The following is a 23,603-nucleotide window of genomic DNA, read 5'->3' as shown; positions in this document are numbered from 1 at the left end:
TGACAGCACACTTTATGTGCCTTTCCCTATTTCACCATTAGGCATAAAAGCTCAGCAAAGTAATTTGATTTTATCTCTTTTTATTTAAAACCATCTAACTTGTTTTAAAAATATTCTTAGGGAAGCTAATTTATCAAGCTTATTATAATTCACTGAATTGGTCTACAAACAAAAATGGCAGAAAATAAAAGCCCTAAAACATTTACCCCTTGAAACCAGACGTAATAATTTAAATACCAAGATTACCTAACCAACAATAAAGCAATTTGTGAGGAACAAATAATAACCTCATTCTTTACCCAACAAGGGGGGACATTTGAGTTTGAGATGGTTTTACAACACCATTTCTTCAGAATGAGCCTCTTGATTTGTATATCTTATGAAATATTTTCCTTTGCAATTTTCCCATGCCATTAGACTCTGGATGCATTTCAAAGAGGCAGCTTCTGACCCAGTGTTTGAACAAACTGCACAGAAATGAAAGTACTCCTCAAAGTTACTGCACCAGGATGCCAACAATGCTTCGTTGCTCAGGGTCTTTCTTCTCTAGGAATTAACACTTCCATTTGAAAAAAAGGCTGTCGCTTTATAGGTCGAGTTAAGTTTCATTTAAAAATGACATTTCTATAGCCTTCCTAGCCTTTGCACTTATAAGAGAGGACTTTGAAGTGACTGAGAATTGGTTATAAAAAAAAGGGATTGTAGACCATTTGCCTTGCATGAGGCTGACCCGGGTTTGATTCCCAGCATTCCATATGGTCCCCCTAGCACCGCCAGGAGTGATTCCTGAGTACAGAGCCAGGAGTAACCCCTGAGTACTGCTGGGTGTTCCCCAAAAAGAAAATTAAAAAGGGAGCAGTATATTCTCAAAAACACTGATTCGAAAGAAGCCGGAGTAGGTGGAGAAGTTTTGAACAGGAGCAACACCGCTGTACTCTGGACCTAACTTTTCAAAAGGAAGACATCAGTTGCTTGAATTTGCCTTAGGATTTACATCCTATTATTAGGATGCTCATCTCAGGGAAGAAGGTAAATGAGAGTGCTCAACCTCAGATTCATGGTTTGTCAGAGGCAGCTTACAATATACAGGTAAGGGAATTCTTGCTCTGCTTAAAAAGACTTTCCCCAGATGCATAAGATATGAGGAAAATCATCTCTTTGGGTCTGCACCATTCCTGGCCAGACCTGGCAAGGACTGTTATGAATGCTGACTTTGGGGCATCTGCAATACTCTCAGCCATGAGTAAAAATATATGGGACATGGTTGGGACATAGATTTCTAGAAAAATCAGGTCCTAGAACAAGCCCAGGAAGGATTTGCTAGTTCCAGGGTTCATACGCTGTACATAAAAAGGGTCCAACTGCAGAAGTAAGATGATAGTGGAACCAATGTCCCCAAAAGACAGCTCTCTTCCCATATCAGACGCTTCTGTGCACCGGGAGTTTTAGACTCTGCACAGCCCTTCATGATGCAAGATGATGGTATGAATTAGAACCTGGGCTGAGGCAGGGCTCTGAATATAAAGTTTTGTGAACATGAAGGCCAAGAGAAGGTACCAGGAGCTGCTTGAGGCAGAAATCACTGCATCTAGGCTACGTATATGTAAGCTGGAGACTCAGTACTTAGGGAATAGCAGACCAGCTGTACCTAGGTGCCACTGGCTTCAGCGGTACCTGACCACAAAGAATGTGCCTAAATGAGACAAAACAAAATGGCTTTGTGGCCCGGAAAATAACTCCAAGGGCTATAGCATGTGCTCTGCATGCAGGAGGCTGGGTTCAAGCCCCAGCACTGCATAGTCCTCCCAGCTTCACCTGATAGGACTGCAATCTGGAAAAAACCCAGTGCCCGAGAACAGATGACTGGCTAAAGAAACTTTGGTACATCTACACAATGGAATACTATGCAACTATTAGAAAAGATGAAGTCATGAAATTTGCATATAGGTGGATCAACATGGAGAGTATTATGTTAAGTGAAATGAATCAGAAAGAGAGGGACTGAGGCTGGAGCGATAGCACAGCAGGTAGGGCATTTGCCTTGCATGCGGCCGACCTGGGTTCAATTCCCAGCATCTCAAATGGTCCCCTGAGCACCGCCAGGGGTGATTCCTGAGTGCAGAGCCAGGAGTAACCCCTGTAAATTGCCAGGTGTGACCCAAAAAGAAAAAAAAAGGAAGAGAGGGACAGACAATAGAAAAGATTGCACTCATTTGTGGAATATAAAGTCACAGAATGGGAGACTAACACACAAGAATAGTAGAGATAAGTACCAGGAGGATTACTCCACAGCTTGGAAGCTGGCCTCACATGCTGGGGGAAAAGGCAGTTCAGATAGAGAAGGGACCACCAAGTAAAGGGTGTTAGGAGGATCCACTCGGGATGGGAGACACACGCTGTGGCCACTTAATACCTCTATTACAAACCATAACACCCAAAAGGAGAGAGAGAGCAAAAGGGAATGCCCTGCCACAGAGGCGGGTGGGGTTGGGGGGATGGAGTGGTGGTGGTGGGAGGGATGCTGGGACCATTGGAAGTGGATAATGGGCACTGGTGGAGGGATGGATACTCGACCATTGTATGACTGAAATACAAGCACGGAAGTTTGAAAATCTGTAACTGTACCTCACGGTGATTCACAAATAAAATTAAAAAAATAATTTAAAAGCTTTTTTTAAAAGTTAAAAATTAAAACAGGTGACTCTATTTCTACCACTGGACTTCACAGCCCCTGTATTAGAATGACCCTCTGCATACACCAAGCCAGAATTATAGCTAGAGGGTTTTGAACTGTCATCTTGCTTCCATTTTCGTGCCTCTAAACCAGTCGCTCTATTCCAGGTACATGGAGATTTTCACCACATAAATTGGAGAGGCCCTTGGGGAGAGGAGATAGTTCAAACAACATAGGACCTGCCTGACCTGAGTGAGGCCCTGAGTTTGGGCCATAGCACCGCATGGTCCAGCATGAACCCTCAGGCCCACCCCACCAGCTTGAACATTGCCGGTCATGGTCTCTACAAGACCATTCAAATAAAAACATAAATCTGATCAGTGTCACTAAGGTTTCCTTTTAGCCTGCCAGGAACTATCCAGAGTAACTTACTCCCTAAACTTAACGAAATAGACAAGTATCCTTATTTTGAGAATGAAAGCTGAAATACAAAAGCATGAAGTCATGGGAGCAAGGTGAACAAGGAGCAAGAAGAAGTGGGTTTCAGAGCAGAATTTGTAATACTGCTTTATAGAACTTTCCGTGCTCCAGCTTACCTTGAAGAGAGTCTTCCATGGTCTGAATTAGGAGATCCTGATGGTCCCTGCCAAATTCTCCGTATCATGCTCTCTCTCATTGTTCCCGTGACATCTACCCATTTGTCTTTGGATAATAATATACTCTTCACATGTTTATACATATAAGACATCATGAAACACTGGTATATTTATACCATACAACTATATAGCTTTACATATCTTTTTCTTTCTTTTTCTCGTACCTGCCATCAAACCCAGACTGTCTGCAAACAAGGCATGGGCTTTGCTGCTGAGCAATATTCCTGCCTACATTTACATATCTAGATAAACTTTGGCGGATATGTAAATGCAAGAGCTTATTTGGTGTGGTGATTTTAAAAGCATGAACTCTATAGTCACAGTGCCTGGGTTCAACTCCTGCCTCTGGATTATTAGCAGCAGATGGCCAACAATGACATCTGTGTTACTGAGTGTCCTCATCCAATAAAATGGGAAAGATGAAACTTCCCTCCTAGACGCCTAGCAAAGATCAAACCAGATAATGCACGCACAGCTCCTAGACTATGTGCTCGGCAGCTAGTGGGCACTGGAGAAGGTCAAAGTTCTTGTCCAGATGTATCTGAAAATATACCTCCTCTTTTAAGCAAGGTCACCTGCATTCTCCATTCTTCAGTCTTGACCTCAGTCATCAATTCCTCAGCAGGTCTTCCAGTTGCTTTTAGGTGCCACAAGGGCCCCCAGTGTGCATTCCTTTATTACTTTGTAGCAAATATCTCACTAGTCACACTGTATCACTGTATCACTGTCATCCTGTTGCTCATGATTTGCTCAAGCAGGCACCAGTAATGTCTCCATTGTGAGATTTGTTACTGTTTTTGGCATATCCAATAAGCAAGCCACAGGTAGCTTGCCAGACATGTCTTCATTTTTTGAGGCTATGCACTCAGCGAGGCTAGAGACTATGTTTCCAGCACTAGTGTCTGCTGTTGCATCCACTCTATATGGAGCAGAGACTTAAAACAGGTCAATGAATAAATGAATGAAATCTGGAGGGACCAAGAACTTTAACTTGCCCCTAGAGTTTTGGGGTAGACATCAGTGAGGAAGTGGGACAGGATTCTGTGCTAGAAGTGCACATGCCTACTGTCCTTCAGAACCACAATGTGAGGCTAAAAATGTGACAAGACCTGCTCCCACAGAGACAGTGGAAGTGTCAAATATGTTGGGAGCTAAAAGGAAACTGGATAAGAGAGAAGTCTTTCTAGATTGAAGAGAAACATTTTAAGTTACCCTTTCAATGGTTCATAGCTTTTAACAAAGGAGTCTTCTTAAATGGATGCTATTTTTACAGTGTAGATTTGTAAAAGATCCCTCACATTCCCAAGAAACAGAAGAGGGTTGGGAAGGAAAAACTCCCTCATGTCCAGAACGTGAGATAGATCCTGCAGAACTGACTCTACTGTCTACTGTAGATTTTACTGTCACTTGGCAAGTGGGGATCCCTTATTTTGTTTATGGCAGGACTGATCCTCCGGGGTGATCCCCAGTGTTGGGTAATGAGAGAGTCACAGTTTAGCAGACTTAAATGTTCTGCAAAATATAGCTCCTCCAGTAAAGTCTCAAATACCCGTCATGCCATGGCTCCATCTTTAGGAGAAATACTGAGTCAAGGGCTGCTCACACAAAATAAAAGAAGAACTATGACACAGTGTTGGGAAATCAGGCCTGAGAATTCCAAAAGTGCCATCAATTACATGCTGCAGAGCAGTGAGCTAACCATTAAAATGAAATGAGCAATGTGTGGTCATTATGACATTGTGCTTTTTTCCCCATTTGTCATCTACGGCCGTAAGATAGACTTGGTCAGACACTGACAGCCTTCAACAATCAGCACCAGACGGGAAGTGAGCCAGGCAAATGGGTGTACTGGCCGCAGTGAAATGATGTGGGGTGCAATGCGCAGATATCCCTTTCACTTCAGAAAGAAACCACCATTTGGTGGCTTTAACATGGAGAAGGGGTGAGGAGCTGACTCCAGAGGAAACCCCCAGGGCCTCACAACACATCCCGCCAATCATAAAGGCAGTGATGCCGTCTGGTGAGGGCAGGGAGTTGGGAGGCTACGAGGAGACTGCACAGGGGCTCAGGGGACAGAAGGAGGCAGTGGAGAGAGAATGGAAGATATGGTAGGAGAACTGCAAGTGTGTAACAGCCAGTCACTATGACCCTCAGGAGCTCCTCAATGAGGTCGTGATTAGTCAGGTGAAGCTGCCGTCAGATTCATATGATTCACCTAACCTTCACAACTGAAAAAGAGGATACTCCTTTATTTAGTCCGAAACCAGCTGAGCCTCCTGCCTGATCTTCATTGTCTAGTTGGCAGGATAAGGTGAGCTTCCACCCCTACCTCTTGGTCTGACCTAGTGCTGACAGGGACTTGTCACTGGTGCTTATTCTCTCGGGAATCAAAAGCTCCATCTCTTCAAAGGCTTGACTTCCCAAGCCCCTGTTTCCTCCTCTTAGGCGCTGTCTGTGTGGTCTCCTATCTGAAGGGAGAAAGGTCAGCTCTTGGGCCAGACTGAGACAATGTGCTCGTTGGCCTGCCGGCTTGTTCGTTATGGTGCAGTCTGTGTAGATTTGGCCTGGAGGAAGACCTTTCCCTCTCACTTGGCCAAAGCCTACGGCAGCAACCTCCCTGGCTGTGGATAAAGACCACAACTCAGAGCACCCGCCATGCCATCCCGAGATTCACCCACGGCCTTCCTGTGGTCACTTCATCCTAACATGGGAACCAGCAGTGAGTGACTGTTGATTCAATATACGAGATACAAAGTGACAGAGGACATCTAGGAAAGTTAAACCTTAAGATCTCTTGCCACCATGACCATAACACTGTGAGCAAGCATCTTTCTATATTTCTCCTTACCCAAGGCTTCACACGCAGAAGCGTTTGCTCTACCACTGAGCCACATTCCCCAGCCCGGAAACTTCCAGAGTTTTAAGTGGGGAGCAGAGGCATTCTGCAAGAAGTCACCACTGCACCCACTCACTGTCACGGTTGTAACCTACTCCCTCATCTCCAAAACTGAGAGATGGAAAGTAAATGATTCTTTCAATTTCTCTGTTTTTCTCTCCTTGTCTTCTCTCACTCCTTGTTCTCTACACTTTGGATCTCTCCTTCATGATTTTCCTAGAGGCCACACAGGGTAAGTCCCGGTTCTGCCTTCTGCAAAAACATCTTCCTCTCCTATACACATAAATATCTCTAGGTTAGTTTTCTATAGGATAGGTTGATACATTACGTAGTGAATGAAAAAGTTTAGCGAAATCTTTGTCCCTTCATAATCACCTGACCTGGAAGGACTTCAACTTCGTGCTTAATTCTATCTTGTATATGAGCCAACAAAATGCTTCCTCAATATCCTTCTGTTTTTTTGTTTGTTTGTTTGTTTGTTTGTTTTGCTTTTTTGGTCATACCTAGCCATGTACAGGGGCTGCTCCTGGCTCATGCACTCAAGAATTAACTCTTGGTGGTGCTCAAGGGACCATACGGAATGCTGGGAATCAAACCTGGGTCTGCTGCATGCAAGGCAAACATCCCACCCACCATGCTATCGCTCCAGCCCCGCTTCCTCAATACCCTTCTGATTCCCTCCTCGCTGGACACTAAGCATCCCACAGGCACAGATGTCTTGGTCCTAGGTCTTTTGCTGTTCTCAAATGAGTGAAAAATGTATATGCATAATTTCCTTTTGCTTTTTCCAGGAAAAAGAAAGGTGAGAGACAAAGACATCAGTTTGGGTTGAGAGCCTTCCATGCTGTCTCTTTGACTTCTCCTAACAGGAAGATGAACATTACCTCCACTCATTTTACAGAACCATCTACTCTGTCCAAGAGAGCAAGCCTGTAGCCTCAGAATCAGTACTTTGTGCACCCAGAACCTGAGAACTAGTCTTTCTAACAAGAAGTACTTATGCTAACTCACTATATATACACTATATATATATATATACACTATATATACATACACTATATATACATGTATATATATATGCACTATATATATACATGTATATATATATTTAGGCCTATAAATGGCCTAAATATATTCATTTCACTTTACCCAAAATACCACTGATAAGCTGTTCAATTTTGTAGGTTCCACTGAAAAACATCACACTGCCACTGATGCAATAACCCACCTGCTATTGGTTAGGGATTTCCTGATTTCTGATATGTAAAAATGTGAAACTATATTTCTACTACTACTCTATTTAGTAGGAATAAAATCTGTAAATATTGTGCCAGGGAAATGATCTTAGTAGCTGTGTAAGATTCTGGACAAGTGCACGGAAACAGCCAGGCAGGAAAAGAAGGCCAGAGTCGTTCAAGACTTCTAAGACTTCTAAGACTTAGAAGCCTGAGCAAAGACAGAAGTTTTCCGTTTTGCTTTTTTATTTCACAGGACTTCAAGGAACACATTGGTAAAGGCAACATGTATAAGTAAAGCAATAGGAGCAGGGACAATGTGGGTGCGTCGTGTAGAAGGTGAAGAATAGACCATGATGTTAAATTTTGGATGACTGGGAACTGATTGCAACTGAAAAACTTGGAAAGAGAGAAGATGAATTCTGGACTAAGGTGCATTAAAATTAAAAATTGTAACTCATTTGAAAAACCAAGTGTCTTCTTCTAACTATGGATGATAAAAGTGACCAGAAATGGTTGGGGAGAGGGACGCATAAACACACATACAGGCACCAGTTATAACACTCTAGTGGCGGTTCAAGAAGAAAAAAAAACTCCTCCAAATAAAAAGAAAACCTCTGTTCATCATGAAGAGATGAAACCTCAAGCAAAAAGGGAAGGACAGATTCCAGGGTGAAGGGTCCTCTGGAGGCATCTGCACCAAGAATGAAGATCTGCCCTTTGGACTCCGAGTAACATTATTGGAAACAAATAGATGGTATAATACAATATTCCTGCTGGCAGCTCTGCAAGAATCACTGAGTTTCCAGCACACCTTGAACCCTGTTACCTGTCTTGCAGAGAGACGGAAAAGGGCTGGGCAGCTCTTGGAAGTTTTGCTCCGAGCCCCCTTATTGCATTTAACTGTGAGGGTGGATCCTTTAAGACTGGGCACTATGAGGGCTTCTCATTCAGTATGTGCCTCTCAACTGATAATTAAGTTTGTCTTAAGATCAAGGGACTGGATAGAAAGCCTGGGAGTAAGGTGCCTGCCTTAAATCTCACCAACACTTATTCAATCCAGGGCACCACCTATGGCTGGTTCCTGGAGCACTGCCAGAGATACTCCTGAGCATACGAGGCAGGAGTAGCTCCTGAGTGCTGCTGGATAGGACCCAAACCCCTAAGCGCTTTCGGCACCATATTTTTCCATTTGAGAAAAGAGAACCGTATCTTTATATTTGTATTATTTATTGTACAAGGGTTTCTTATTTTTAAACTTTCCCCCCTTTTTGTATTGATTGAGGTTCCTAGGTTTACCGTTACTGAAGAACCAGCTCTCTCTATATATACTTGAATTCCTGTTAAGTGTTTAAGTCACAGAGCCAATACAGCCCTGACTAATTTATTTCATTCTAAATACAACCTCAAATGTGTCAGCTGTCACCACCACCAGTTTGGACACTAACTGCAGGCCCGGCAGGTCAAATCTCTGTCAGGAGAGAGCTGGGACTCCATTTTATATTTTTCTCACTGCTATACCTGGCACTGTCCGGTATAAAGGCAGCAATGCGCCTGCTAAGCGAGACCTTTGCCATCGAGGTTTGCTGTGGACTTTGCCCTTAACAGTTCCCACTGGCTTCATTTATCTTCAAATATATATTAAAATTATATATTAAAAATTATATATATATATATATATATTGCTTTTTGGGTCATACCCCTTGATGCTCAGGTGTTACTCCTGGCTTTGCATTCAGGAATCACTCCTGGCGGTGCTCGGGGGATCACAGGGATGCTGGGAATCAAACCTGGGTTGGCCGCGTGCAAGGCAAACACCCTACCTTCTGTGCTATAGTTCCAGCCCCTCTGTATAAATATTTTATACTTAGAGAATATAATTTCCTTTTTCTCCATGAGTTAATCCAATACCACATTTTTGGGAGTCAATACATTACAGTTAATACATAATCTGTAGCTCAATGACTTTCTCATTCTACTAACAAAAAAATGATGCAAGCCCAAAATAATGCAAAGATGAGATTAAGAGGCTTGAACACAATAAAAGGGGGCGGGGGAGAAGAAAAGTGAGGGCAGGCAGAACAATGGAACAGAGTTGAATATCCTGTCACAGACCCCCAAATATATGGCCCCTTAATCTTTGACAAAGGAGCAAGAAATGCAAAGTGGAACAAGGAAAGCCTCTTCAACAAGTGGTGCTGGGAAAACTGGATAGCTACCTGCAAAAAAATGAACTCTGACCCCTAATGCCAGGCACAAAAGTCAGGTCAATGTGGATTAAAGACCTCAATATCAGACATGAATCTATAAGATTCATAGAAGAAAGTGTAGGCAGAACTCTCCATGACATTGAAGCTAAAAGCATCTTTAAGAACGAAACAGCACTGACCATGCAAGTGGAAGCAAACATAAACAAATGGGACTACATCAAACTAAGAAGCTTCTGCACTTCAAAAGATACAGTGACCAAAATACAGAAAGATCCCACAGAATGGGAAAGAATATTTACCCAATATCCATCTGATAAGGGATTAATATCCAGGATATACAAGACACTTGTAGAATTGTATAAGAAAAAAACTCCAACCCCATCAAAAAATGGGGAGAAGAAATGAACAGAAGTTTCCTCAAAAAATAAATACAAATGGCCCAAAGGCACATGAAAAAATGCTCCACATTGCTAGCCATCAGGGAGATGCAAATCAAAACAACAATGAGATATCCTCACATCACAGAGACTGGCACACATTGAAAAGAACAGAAGCAACCAGTGCTGGCATGGATGTGGGGAAAAAGAGACACTCCTTCACTGTTGGTGGGAATGCCGACTAGTCCAGCCTTTCTGGAAAACAATATGGACAGTCCTTCAAAAACTAGAAATTAAGCTTCCATATGACCCCACAATTCCACTTCTGAGAATATATCCCAAGGATGTAAAAGAGCACAGTAGAAATGACATCTGTACCTATATATTCATTGTAGCACTATTCACAATAGCCAAAATCTGGAAACAACCCAAGTGCCCTAAAACAGATGACTGGTTAAAGAAACTTTGGTACATCTACACAGTGGAATACCATGCAGCTGTTAGGAGAGATGAAGTCATGAAATTTGCTTATAAATGGATAAACATGAAGAGTATCATGCTAAGTGAAATGAATCAGAAAGAGAGGGACAAACATAGAGGGACTGCACTCATTTATGAAGTATAAAATAACATCACATGAGGCTGCCACCCAATGACAGTAGATACGGGGGCCAGTGGGATTGCCCCATAGCTGGAAGACTGCTTCATGAGCGGGGAGGAGAACACAGATGGAATAGAGAAGGGATCACTAAGAAAATGATGGCTGGAGGAACCAGTTGGGATAGGAGATGCATGACAAAAGTAGATAATGGACTGAACATGATGACTTCTCAGTGTCTGTGTTGCAAGCTATTATGCCCAAAAGTAGAGAGAGAGTATGGGGAATATTGTCTGCCTTAGAGGCAGGGGGAGGGTGGGAAAGGGGGGGTGTATACCCGGGATATTGGTGGTGGGGAAAGTGCACTGGTGGAGGGATGGGTGTTTGATCATTGTGAGATTGTAACCCAAACATGAAAGCTTGTAACTATCTCATGGTGATTCAATAAAATTTTAAAAATTAAAAAAAAAAGAATTCAGTACTACCTTTTCTGAGGAATCTGGTTCTACTGATCATAGGATCTCAGTTGTCAGAAAACTTCTAATCTATTAAGAATCTTATGAGTGAGGTAGTTTTTTTGGAAATTGTTATAAGACAGAAAGAAATGTGTTCAGGACTCTTTTAATTGACTCACCATAAGAAACACAGTTACAAAGTTGTTTATGATTGCATTTCAGTCATACAATGTTCCAACACCCTTCATCAGTGTACATTTTCCAACACCATTATTCCCAGTTTTTAGCCTGCCCCTCACTTTTTTTTTTTTAAAAAAAATTTTTAAAAATGCATAAAAATGTTAATTCACACACTAGAAAACATCATAAAACATACTAAATTTAAAAATATATCCAGAAGGAATTGAGTGAGAGGTGTAATTTTTTTCACTGGGTGAATTTTGGACTCTCAGAGCACCAAATTCTGATACATAGCCATCACAATGTGAATAGGAAATTAAGGTAACATGCGTGTTAAGATTTAAGATTTCCGTTGTAGGGTCAAAGAGATAGTACAGGAGGTATGGTGCTGGAAACCCCATTCAGTCCCCAGCATTGCCAGTGATGAGTACAGAACCAAAAATAGTCCACTGAGGGGTGACGAAACCCACTCACCCCCAAATAAAGATTTCCAATGTACATGAAGTTACATTGTACAAGATCTAAGTAGTATCTTGCGGGAATCATTTACTTTTTCACCCTATCACATCTTAATAGAGAGTGCCATCAAAAGAAGCAAGATATACCCCAGGTTTCAAGTGCTTTTCTACAAGGTGGCAAAAATCAATGGATGCTAACAATGCCAATGCATGCCTGAAATTCAGCAGTGACAGACACATTTACCCTCTCTTGAAAGGCTAGTGCAATTTACTAATTTTTGGTAAAAGGTAAATCACTAAAATGCTCAGGTAAGAGCATTACTTATTTTACCTATTTTTTAGTAAAGGTGAATCGCTAAAATGCTCAGGTAAGAGAAGATATTATAGTGTGATAAGAAGTAAAAAGCAAGGGAAAAAGACCAAGATTGGCCAGGCTGCTGAAAAGAAATAGTGTGGAAAAGTGCGTTCTAGCTGCAAACATTTCTATATATTAGAAGGCATCTGCAAACATGGCTATACATTATAAGGCATATATAAACATTTATATATAATAGAATGTTTCTATACATTGGAAACCACATCTTAAAAGTAGATAATCAGCAGCCTTCAGTTTTATGATGATAGAGTGCCATGAGAAGAAGCAAATAAACATGATTTAAAGAAAAATTTGTGCTAATACCTGGCAAAGTCCAAAAATCAGAACATTAAACTGCTAATCAAAAGAAGTAAGCTAAATATTTTGTTCCATTTCCAATGTTCCTTTTTACCTTCAAGAAATGAAACTTTCCATGGCTTAAAAATCTATCTTCTAACACTCAAACCATAACAAGAAACAAATGCAAGCATTCTAAAAAATTCAACTGACATAATTAAAGATGAGATTATTATCAGAGTTACCTGAAATTCCAGTCCATAGTTTTCTCTGCAGAATTCTCTCAACTTAGGATACACATTTTCTTTTAACGCCTGTCTTTCAGCTCCTGTGTCTGCAGTAGAAAAACAAACACATGTAAGTGAGTTATATCAATATGTATGTATTTCTGAGAAAAACTGAAAGCCCACAAACAGGGACATTAATGGAATAAAGGTGGAATGTTTTGCTGTGAAGTGATGGGCTATTTGACTATTGGGACACAGGCTCATCACAGAGCAGGGGAGCAGAGATATCCCCCCATGTGGCATGGGCAAGAGTTCAACATGGTGAAGGGGTGCCCTGACCCTCTACACCATCAGCTGGTGGTGAGCTGGGTGAACTGGCAGAGTTGGGTGTGTCTGTCCACACCCATTCTCACAGAGAGCTCCTGAACAGCCATGCTCTGGCACGGTAAAAAAGAGTGTAGGACAGTCAGGGGGTCAGGCCCAAACTGTATGAAACATTTAAACACACACACACACACACACACACACACACCTACTATTTTTTTTAAATCCCTACTAATTTATTGATTAAAAAAAAATCCCAGCTCTATCCTTGTATTCTGGAGTACTTAGAAATGATCTAAAAATTATTTTTTATGGTGGCACTTTAAAAATTCAGTTCTGGATCCAGGCAGTTAGGATAGCAATTAATTAAGAGAGACAAACTGTGGGAGCAAACATCCAGGGGAGCAGATGCCAGGACTGAGAACTTCCTGACTGGCTCGTCTACCAGTTACATTCTCTACTCTGGGCAGAGATTTCCTGTTATATCACAGAGGGGAGCTGGTTTACATGTATCACTCCATGGAAAAAACTTCCAGATAAAATACATTTTAGGATCCAAGTCATAGGGAAGTGCAAGAAGAAATGGTGAGCCTGCAAGCAGAAGTAGCACAAGACAGAGAAGCATCTACTTGTGCAGGAAATCTGGTCCAGAGGGATCCACAGCCAGTGGGGCTGGAAGCCTCTCCACATCCGTGATGACTCCCCTAAGTCAACCAGAAAGAGAAGCTACATCTTGCCCAAAAAACTCCCATGAAGCCTGAGAGTGTTTTTAAATTTGGTTAATGTGTAATCTCATGAAAAGAGCCACTTGGTCAATATATCAGAATCCCAGTCTAACTTGGAAATATTTGCACACCACATTTCTAACTTGGGAAGCGATGCGGCAGACGGTGCTCCTTATTCTGCAGTACATCTGTGCACACAAATCCAACATATGCATATTGACCTACTCTATTTTTCTTGTGTTCTCCAGCCCACTTGCAGATGCAAATCAGCAAACCTGAGAGTCTGAAATGCAGCTGTGGGCTGGCAGTGACAGCCACCAGTGTTTACATGGGAATGAAAGCGTACAAGGAGCTGAGCTACCCTGGGATTCCAGTGAACAGCATCCCTTCCCTCGGATTCAACATGGACCTAGGACCAATAGGATAGGGGAGCACCAAGCAGACAGTCTCACATCTAAGCAGCAATCATGTGTTGTTAGGATGATGATGGAAAGAGTATGTGAAGGTTTTATGTGATTTATACAATTTTGGGATCAAATCAACATCTTCCCTTACCCCACTTAAAGGCCCCAAATACTAACTTCACAACATAACTGTGAAATATCAATATAGTGGATTTTTTTTACTTTTTACTTTTAATTTTAGTTTTTCGCTTTTTTGGTCACACCTGGGATGCACAGGGGTTACTCCTGGCTTTGTACTCAGGAATTACCCCCGGTGGTGCTCAGGGGACCATATGGGATGCTGGGAATCGAACCTGGGTTGGCCGTGTGCAAGGCAAATGCCCTACCCACTGTGCTATCACGCCAGCCCATACAGTGAATTATTATGCAGCTTTAAAAAAGATGGAAGTCTTTTTAAAAAATTTTATTGAATCACTGTGAGATAGTTACAACCTTTCATGTTTGGGTTACAATCACACAATGATCAAACACCCATCCCTCCACCAGTGCACATTCCCCACCACCAATATCCCGGGTATACCTCCCTCTTTCCCACCCTCCCCCTGCCTCCATGGCAGACAATATTCCCCATACTCTCTCTCTACTTTTGGGCATTACGGCTTGCAACACAGACACTGAGAGGTCATCATGTTTGGTCCATTAGAAAGATGGAAGTCTTACAGTTCATTGCAACATGGATGGAATTGAAGGGAGTCATGTTATTTGAGATAAACCAGAGGGAGGAGAATAAATACTCCTCAATAACACCCATCTAACATGCATAGAGAAACAAGGGGATACACAGTATCTGACCATGATAAATCTTTGGCCTGAGATTGAAAAACTGAGGTTACCAAGCAGTGGGAGGAGATAATGGGGAATGGGAAGAGAAGAGGTGAACAGGAGGAGGCATAAGATAAGGACAGTGTTGGGGGTTCTTGGGTACGCCCATGGACGTGAAAGTGCAGTAATTTTGTACATTAAAACCATGAAAATTAACAGAATTGTAACTATGTTATCAAAATAAGAGAAAAGAGAAGATTATATTCCCTGGCATTACATGACCTACTGAGCAATTCTGGGTCTATCCTTAATGACACCCCAGAACCACTAGGGAGGTTCCTAAATAAACAAAATTCATAAATATTTGCACACCAAATTTCTAAGGAATCAATTTTGAAAAATTTCCTCATCATTCAGAATGATGAGGCAAAAGAATGAGACAAAAACAATAGTTGTAGTTTTAAATAACTGTATTTTAAATGGTATTAAATAAAAGATGAAGAATTCTTAAATGATATGTGGGGTAGAATTGCTTCTGAAAAATGTTTTTGTGACTTATTATGTACTAATACCTGAATATGTAGCAAGAATGAAAAAGATAGGAATATGGTATCTAATAACTAGCAGTTACTGAGTGGTTATTGTAGTCTAGTAGTGTACTAAGGATTTCTATGTGTACTTTCTTAGTCTACAACAAGACATCTGAATAGAGCTGAAAGCACATTATGAGTTGAAACTGAAATATAGAGGAGTTAAGAAACTTTCTCAAAGTCATACAGATACTAAGATAAAGAACATGGATTTTAATCCAAAGAACTACATGGAAAATATGCAACTATGCCAAATGACCACTGAAATAGCTACATGCAAAAATAGGCATAATGACACCCTAATATTCATGAACTAAAGTATCTGAGTCATCCTTGATGGGTTCTTCCATTCACAAGTTCTCTTGCCACATCCCCAAATAAATCTTGAGTGAATCTTTTAAAAAATATAATTTATTTAGGCACAGTCATTTACAAAATGATTGACAACAGCATTTTATGCTAATCATACCCCAACCCTTATCCCACTATTAGTGTCCATATCCATCGACTAATGACCCCAGGTTCCTTTTCTCTAAATTCAAACCTGTTACCTGTACAGATATATTTTATTTCATTTTTTACCTTTTAAAAATTGTAGTTTTCTTATTTTCATAAAGTTGAATAATGGAATAATTCATTATTCATAAATAATGCATCACATTCAATATCTCGACCCCAGTCCCACCACTATCACACCTTCCCACCACCGTTATTTTGAACTTCCCACCACCACTCAAACCTGCCTAATAGGCAGATGCTAGATAATTTATTTGTTTTCCCTGTTATGAATCACATAGGATGTTGCATGACTGCTCTTGTGGCTGTGCACTCTTAGAAATCTAAAATTTTAGATATTTAGGGTGTGGAGAAATCTCTGCAGCAAGCAGCAGGTTCCAAGATTCTTTAGTATGTCTCTGGACTGTGGCTGTTAATGAACTTAAATAGTCATTGGATGGCAGTTTGTGGGCATGACATCCAGGGTCCCATCGGGAGAGGGAGAAAGGAAGGGCCAGCCCATCTCCTATCCCATGAGGCCTGGAGTTTGCCGTCACTAATCCTGAGTACCTGGACTTTCTATTGGGTTCTGAAAGATGGCGGCTGCTGGGATTCCTAGGGAGCAAGCGGAATGACAACACCTGTTCCCGTCTGAGGTATCCTGGTGAAATCGGCCTGGAGCAAAGTTTGGAGGCATCTCTGCAGCAAGTTGTTCAGTTCCAAGCTGTTTGTGTGTCTCTGGATCATGGCCATTAGTGAGCTTAAATAGCCTCTGGAGGCAGCTCGTGGGTGTGACATCCAGGGTCCCATGGAGGTGGGGAGATGGGAACATTTTAAAATCAAAAGTTTACCCATCTTTGATACCTGTTGTTGTATTTACCAGTGATTAGTGAAAGTTAAATATTTGTATTTTGACTTATTCACTTGAAAATTTCTAGCTCCATTCAAGTCATTATAAATTGTGCAATTTCATCATTTCTTGTGGGTGCATAGTATTCTGTTGTGTCTACTTATTATAACTTTCTCTAGACATCCATCATTGGACATCTGGATTGTTTCCATATCCTGGCTATTGTACTAAGCACTGCAATGAGTATAGGTGTGCATGGATCTTTTCAAATACATGTTTTTGTATCTTGAGGGGCGGGGTGTAGATATCAATTAAGTGGAATTTCTGGGTCAAATGGGAGCTCCAGAGTTTTACTTTTTTGAGGAAGATCCATCCTGGTTTTCATATAGGGTGAACCAGACAATACAAGAGATTTCCCTTTTCATGACATCACCTTCAACCAAGACTGCTTCTCGACTTTTTGAAAAGTGTCCCTGAATGAATCTAATTTAGTCTAATTTCTGCTACTGGATGTGAATCAAATCACCTTTCCTGTGGATTCTTTCTGTTTCCAACACTGGTGCCCCTCGGTCCATTCCCCAGAGAGTAATCAGACTAGATTTTAAAGACTGCAAATCAGACCACATCTTTCTTGTTTAAACCTCTCCCACACTTCTGGACTGGAACTGAGATGAAATCTACATCCCTTACCTTCTCTTTCTTTTCCCTATGCCTATCTTGTCACCCAGCATTGGTCTTCATTTGGTTTTGAATTATATTCATAGTCATGAGCTTTGCTCTATCTGTGAATTCTCCCTAGAGTGCTTGGTCCTTTTTCATTTAGGACACTGAGGCATCTCTGTCATTCCGGGGTCTACTCTCAGCCCTCCATCTCCTGAAGCCACCAAACTTTCTTGAGCTATATGATTTTTGTATATTCTCGCATCTATGATTGGTCTTTATTGACTATCTTTTCCAAAAAAGGGCATACTTAAAGCGAGTTAGAAAGCCCTTAGATCCTATTGTCTGTTGCATACACAGAGATTAGAGTCAGGCTTAATCTAGCAAGGAGTGAATAGAAAAACATTCACATACGCCAGTGACAAGAGTGAACTGACAGGCAATTCTTCTCTGTAATTACCTGCAGACACAGAAGGCCACTGAGCGAATATAGAATCAAAAGGCTGTGGAGTTCTGGAAAACAAATAACACAGTTTAGAGATTTAGTGTTGTGAAGTTAGTGATTGAACTCAAATGTTGATTTCTGGTTTCTGCATTTATGGCAAACTATTAAAATTCGTTTTGCCAAGTTGTGTTGAGCCTTCCTAAAAATGCCACGCAAGCCTATGTATAGATACTGCAGGCATTTGGGGCTATCACACTACAAAAACGATTCAGACGTTCCTATATTTGTATTAAAATATGATTGGCTCTGGAAATTGAAATGGAGTTAAGATAGAATGGCTTAATCAGGATTGGTGGCAAATAAGTTGGCTTAGTTAAATTGAAGAACCTGATTCATATTGACAATAAATCCAGATGGTTGGCAATTGTAAATCATTAGACTGTCATGGGCAGGAAAAATTAAATCACAGAATGCTACACATAAAAGCGGACCTCTTAAAAAGTGTATAACAGAGACAAAGTATATAGTCATTAATTCTCTACTTGTACTCACTGTGCCCATATGTACCTATCCAGCATCTTAATGCTTTGAAAAGGTGCAGTACAACATTTTGGCAGCACTATTAGGTTTTAAAGCAGCTGCTTTCTAAATAATTCCCTGAGGATTTCAGAGTTAATGAAGGTGTTTATGCGGTGCCTGCATTACCAACAGGAAGACCATTTGTCAAGGGAGAACGATTCATCAATACCATTATCCTTAAAAAAGTCTTAAGTTTACTTCAAAAAAGTTTATTAGATTAATTTTAAATATTTTTACAAATTAAAGAGGGCCAGAAAGGGCATCCTAGATTAGAAAATCTTACAGTCCTGCGTGTCTCCAAACTCAATGCCATGGGTATCAGATTAAGTCCTGTTCTTCTTGGCAACTCATTTATTTAGGATCCCCAAAACATTCTCACCCCAAGCTGTCACTCCATTCTGGTCTCCCAGGTTTCTGGAGGTTTTCTCTTGCCCCGATTTTCCTTCTTTACTAGTTATCAAGTCATTCATTCTCTGCATCCTGTCTGGGTTTTACTGTTTGGGTTGATTGCCTGTTGAGTGACTTCCAGAACATTCTCCTTTCCATGCTCTCAAAGTCCTCTGTGCCGAAGTACTGCACTCACTCTCCCTAATTTCAGAGCCACCAAATCCCGTCATCTTTGTAGCCAAATGTGTGTTTGGGTACTCTATGTTTTGACTTAGACTCTCAATCCTGCATAGCCAGTCAATAGTCACCTGCCTGGCTAATAGTTTTATCTGTAACTCTTCAACAGACTTCTAAAAAATATTTTTAATTTTGATTTCTTTGCCATGGATTAAATTATTGCCATTATTTTTCCAGGCATATAGTGTTGCTATACCATGCCCGCTGTTAGAGTATTAGTCTCCTCCATGGTGTCTAAATACCGTCTCAGCCCTCACAGTCCCTCTTTACACAACCTGTCATTATTTACACAATCTGTCATTATTGGCTTTTCTTTTATTCCATTATTTATTTACTTATTTTGGATTTTGTGTTTTGGGTCACACCTGGTGGTCCTTAAGGCTTCGTCCAGGCTCTGCACTCAAGGATTATTTGGCGGTACTTAGGGGATTACATGTGATGCCAGGGATAGAATCTGGGGTCAGCCACATGTAGGGCAAGGACCTGTACTAGTTCTCCAGCCCTTCCATTCTCTTATTATGTTTCTTTACATACCATAGATAAGAAAGATCATTTAGTATTTGTCTTTCATCATAGTTTTATGCTCCACAAAGCTGAAGATAGAAATCCCATTAAAAAAAACAAAACTAAGATCCAATTTTATTATTAAAGACATGGCTTGTGAATGATGATCAAGATGATCAAAACCAGAATGTTCATCTGATGTAAATCTCTCTTTCAGCTACATTCTGTTTTCCAGAATCATGTCCTCTCCAAAATATGCATTTTCAGGTCTCACTTGAACTCAAGTCTCATCTTTACTCATCTTAAGAGGCTTTTCTTAGTTTGCAAACTGATTTCCAAGCTCAGAATTCCCTATTTATTGCAATTCCTTTGTCTGGCAAACTCCTACTCTTCTTAGTCCCAATCAAAGGCAGCCCACTGTTTAAACAAACTTCTGTATTTCAGAGATAAGTATGTCCACTCCTTGACACCACAGAACACTTCATTAATTTCTAAGCAATATCATGTCTTATATTATATTTTTACATTGCAATTCATGCAATATGGAAAATTTCTAACACCTCTCTATTATGAAAACTACAGTAGATCACAACACTGAGTTCTCACCATATGAATAAACAAAAGGATGTTATTGCAATGCTAAATTAATTATACCCAACTATGCAATTATTTTGTCTACATATAGCTAGCAACATAAATCAAAACCCAAAGCAGATTTCAAGTAATAGTTTCTGAACCACCGTTGACAGCACCATTAGTCATGTGAGAGTCTGGGCTAATGTTACATAATCTAAGACAATGAGTATAGCAGTGAGGAACAGAGCAGACCCTCTCCCCCCATAATGAGAACAAAGCCCAACAAACTGTCAAAATAAACCTTTAAAGCTCTGTAAACTAACTAAATGCCAGAGGTATAAACCAAATTTAAAATTAATTATGCATGAAAAACAAGAGAACTTTGAGTAAGAACTCTGGGTATTTATAGGATTCTTATCTGAGGAGCTTCCCCCCACAAACCCTCAACTAAGTACATATCCCTCCATCCCCATACATACTCCCCACAGGTCAGGTCAATAAAGGTCAAGCAGTGAAGATGAACATCACTGCCAGAGAAGATTCAATGGTTTCAGAACTGAGAGTGGAAGACTGTATTCATCAAACTCAGTTTCTGTCTTAGAGGAGACAAACAGACACTCCCGGTGACTCAGTGAGACTGTGGCTTCATAAGAGCAAGGACATCAACAGCCACAGAGAGTCTTGCTGAACTGCAAGTCCTGCCTGATTGGGAGACTTGTACACAAACACAAGAGGAGCTGAAAATCCCGCTGGGAGCTGGGCCTTCCTGGCCGGCTCTGAGTGTGTGCAGAGGAAACACGGGAGAGGCATGAGAAACCATTATTAATAGTATCATAAGCCACAGGATCTCAATCAATAATTTTTTTTAAACTGAAAACTTTCTAATTTCCTTGTGTCTTTCAGGAGAATAGTATTGTTTCAATCATATTCTTTGCTGTCAGCTTGTTAAAAATATGAGGGCAGGCATCACTGAAACTTCTTCTTTAGTCTGGAATTACCACCACTTGTCATTGCAATAGTTGTGTCCTATGAAGTTGCTGTGAACACAGAACTAGTGAATACTGAAGAGCTGCTCCTAAGACAAAGTACATAGTCAGGTCCCCGCAAGCTTCTGTTTCCAACACTGCCATCAACCAATCCATCATAACTTTGTTCTCTATAAGCTTCTATTTAAGGGCCCCTCAGCTATTGCTGGCCAACAGCACTACAATTGTGCCTGAAAAAAGATTAGTGAGCACATTGGTTTTTCCCTCTAAGTCTATTTTTTCTGTGCTTAGGGACACAACATGGCACTTTATCACAAAAATTTGGGACCACATTTATTTTTAATAGAAAATTAAAATACAACATAAAAATGACACTAAAAGAGACCTCAAACTCAGTTTTATACAGATGGGAAACTCATGCTTCCCCTGCTCCAAGATGCCCACGAAGACAGCGAAAGCATGAGGGGCAGAGTGAGTCCTGCTCAGTATCATCAACAGGTCTTAGAGGCAGACTCTAGTCAAATGAGGTACAACCCAATCAGACCCTGCAAGAACACAAGCCAGAGTTTCTTTTTTGTATCATCACTTGTATCATTAGTCATCCCGTTGATCTTCGATTTGCTTGAGCGGGCGCCAGTAACGTCTCCATTTGTCCCTGTCACGTGCTAGTGTAGCCCAATGGTATCTGCTTACTCCAGGAACAGGAAGAGCCTCAAACCGTTAATTCAGGGTTTTGATGAAGAAGTTTGACTAATCTCGTTGCTGGGCGGCCATGTGGTCTTTTGACATCCCGTGAAATCCAGTCAGTTACAGCTCTAGTCCAGCGGTTGTTTCTGAATCACATTACGTGTCTGACCCATATGATTTTTGACACCTTGGCAAACAAGACAGCATCCCTGATTCTTGACCGTTGACAGAGGTCAGAACTCCAGATTCCTTCTTTCACTTGAGTGAAATATGATACTCCAAGCATAGCTTTTTTGATTCCTCTTTGGGATACCCGAATAGTGTTCTCGTTCTGTTTGCGTAGGGCCCAAGTCTCTGAGGCGTATGTTAGTGCAGGAAGAACGGTGGAGTCAAAAAGATGTGCTTGGAGCTGGAGGTTCTTTGTCCTCTTAACCACTTCTTCAACGCTCTTGAAGTCGTTCCATGCTGCTCTCTTCCTCCTGCGCAGTTCTGGCGCCAAGTCGTTCCTCATGTTGAGTTCTTGACCCAGGTACACATAGCTGCTGCATTCAGAGATGTTCGTTCCATTGAGAGCAAATGGAATGTCAGGGACTAGTTCGTTTTTCATGAACATTGTTTTGGTGAAATTCAGCTGCAGTCTGACCTTTCCACACTTGTGGTCAAAGTTGGCCAGCATTTGTGCCACTTGGCTAATGTTTGGCGTTATGAGAATGATGTCATCAGCGAAGCAGAGGTGGTATAATTGCCGACCGTCTATCTTCACTCCCATTCCTTCCCATTCCAGTCGTCACATGATGTTCTTGAGGGTGACACTGAAGAGTTTCAGTGAAATGGTATCACCCTGCCGCACCCCTCTCTTTACATCAGTGATCACTTCCTTGTAGAGTGGTGAGATCCTGGTGGTAATTCCATAATTTGTATCATCAGTGGCATAATAAAATGTCATGTGAACACCTGCTGCATGGATGTTGGGGTAACAACCTATCAGTAAGAAGGATGAATTCATAAACTTGACCTGTGAGAAATGATGCCTCTGCCTCAACATAAAAGTTAAAAAAAAATAAACTTCCAAACTGGAAGCCTAAAAATATGATAGTATAACAAAATGAATGATGGATTGTGGATAAGAAAGTTGTGAGATGATTTTGTATGAGACATCAGAGGTTTTTTGGTTTTTTTCTAATTATGAAGTTATTAAATGCCACATTCTGTGATAATTTTCTATATATAATCAATCATGTCTTAGAAATATTTATTTAGTTTCCTATTTACCTATAATTTTTTTCATTTTATTTTAAATTTTTTATTAGTGAATCGCCATGGGGTACAGTTACAGATTTACAAGCTTTTGTGCTTGTGTTTCAGACATACAATGATCAAGTACCCATCCCTTTACCAGTGCCCATCCTCCACCACCAATGATCCCAGTATCTCTCCCACTACCCCTCCCCCCACCTCTGTGGCAGGTCATTCCCTTTTGTTCTCTCTTTCCTTTTGGGTGTTGTAGTTTGCACTAGAGTCATTGAGTGGCCATTGTGTTTGATCTATAGTCTACATTCAGTTCGCATCTCCCAAACGGAGCTGGTCCTCCAAATACCCTTTACTTGGTGTTCCCTTCTCTGTCTAGCTGCCTTTCCCTCCAGCATGTGAGGCCGGCTTCCAAGCCATGGAGTAAACCTCCTGGTCTGTATCTCTACTATCCTTGGGTGTTAGT

General features: G+C 41.0%; 1 protein-coding gene across 2 annotated transcripts in view; it reads right to left on the bottom strand.

Annotated features, from left to right (window-relative positions):
- Nucleotides 1–23,603, bottom strand: part of NWD2 (NACHT and WD repeat domain containing 2) — a 181,353-nt gene that overhangs the window by 89,102 nt on the left and 68,648 nt on the right. Inside the window, exon 2 of one of the 2 annotated variants that reach the window (XM_055138504.1) lies at nucleotides 12,637–12,725. In XM_055138504.1, coding sequence (XP_054994479.1) covers nucleotides 12,637–12,725 — 89 coding nt within the window. Of the gene's footprint in view, nucleotides 1–12,636; nucleotides 12,726–23,603 lie in introns of those variants that run through there. The other variant, XM_055138505.1, reaches the window with a different exon arrangement.

This window comes from Sorex araneus, chromosome 5 (genome assembly GCF_027595985.1).
Source record: "Sorex araneus isolate mSorAra2 chromosome 5, mSorAra2.pri, whole genome shotgun sequence".
Taxonomy (NCBI): Eukaryota; Metazoa; Chordata; class Mammalia; order Eulipotyphla; family Soricidae; genus Sorex; species Sorex araneus.
Note: the sequence above shows the minus strand (reverse complement) of the source record. Positions and strands in the feature narration are given on the sequence as shown.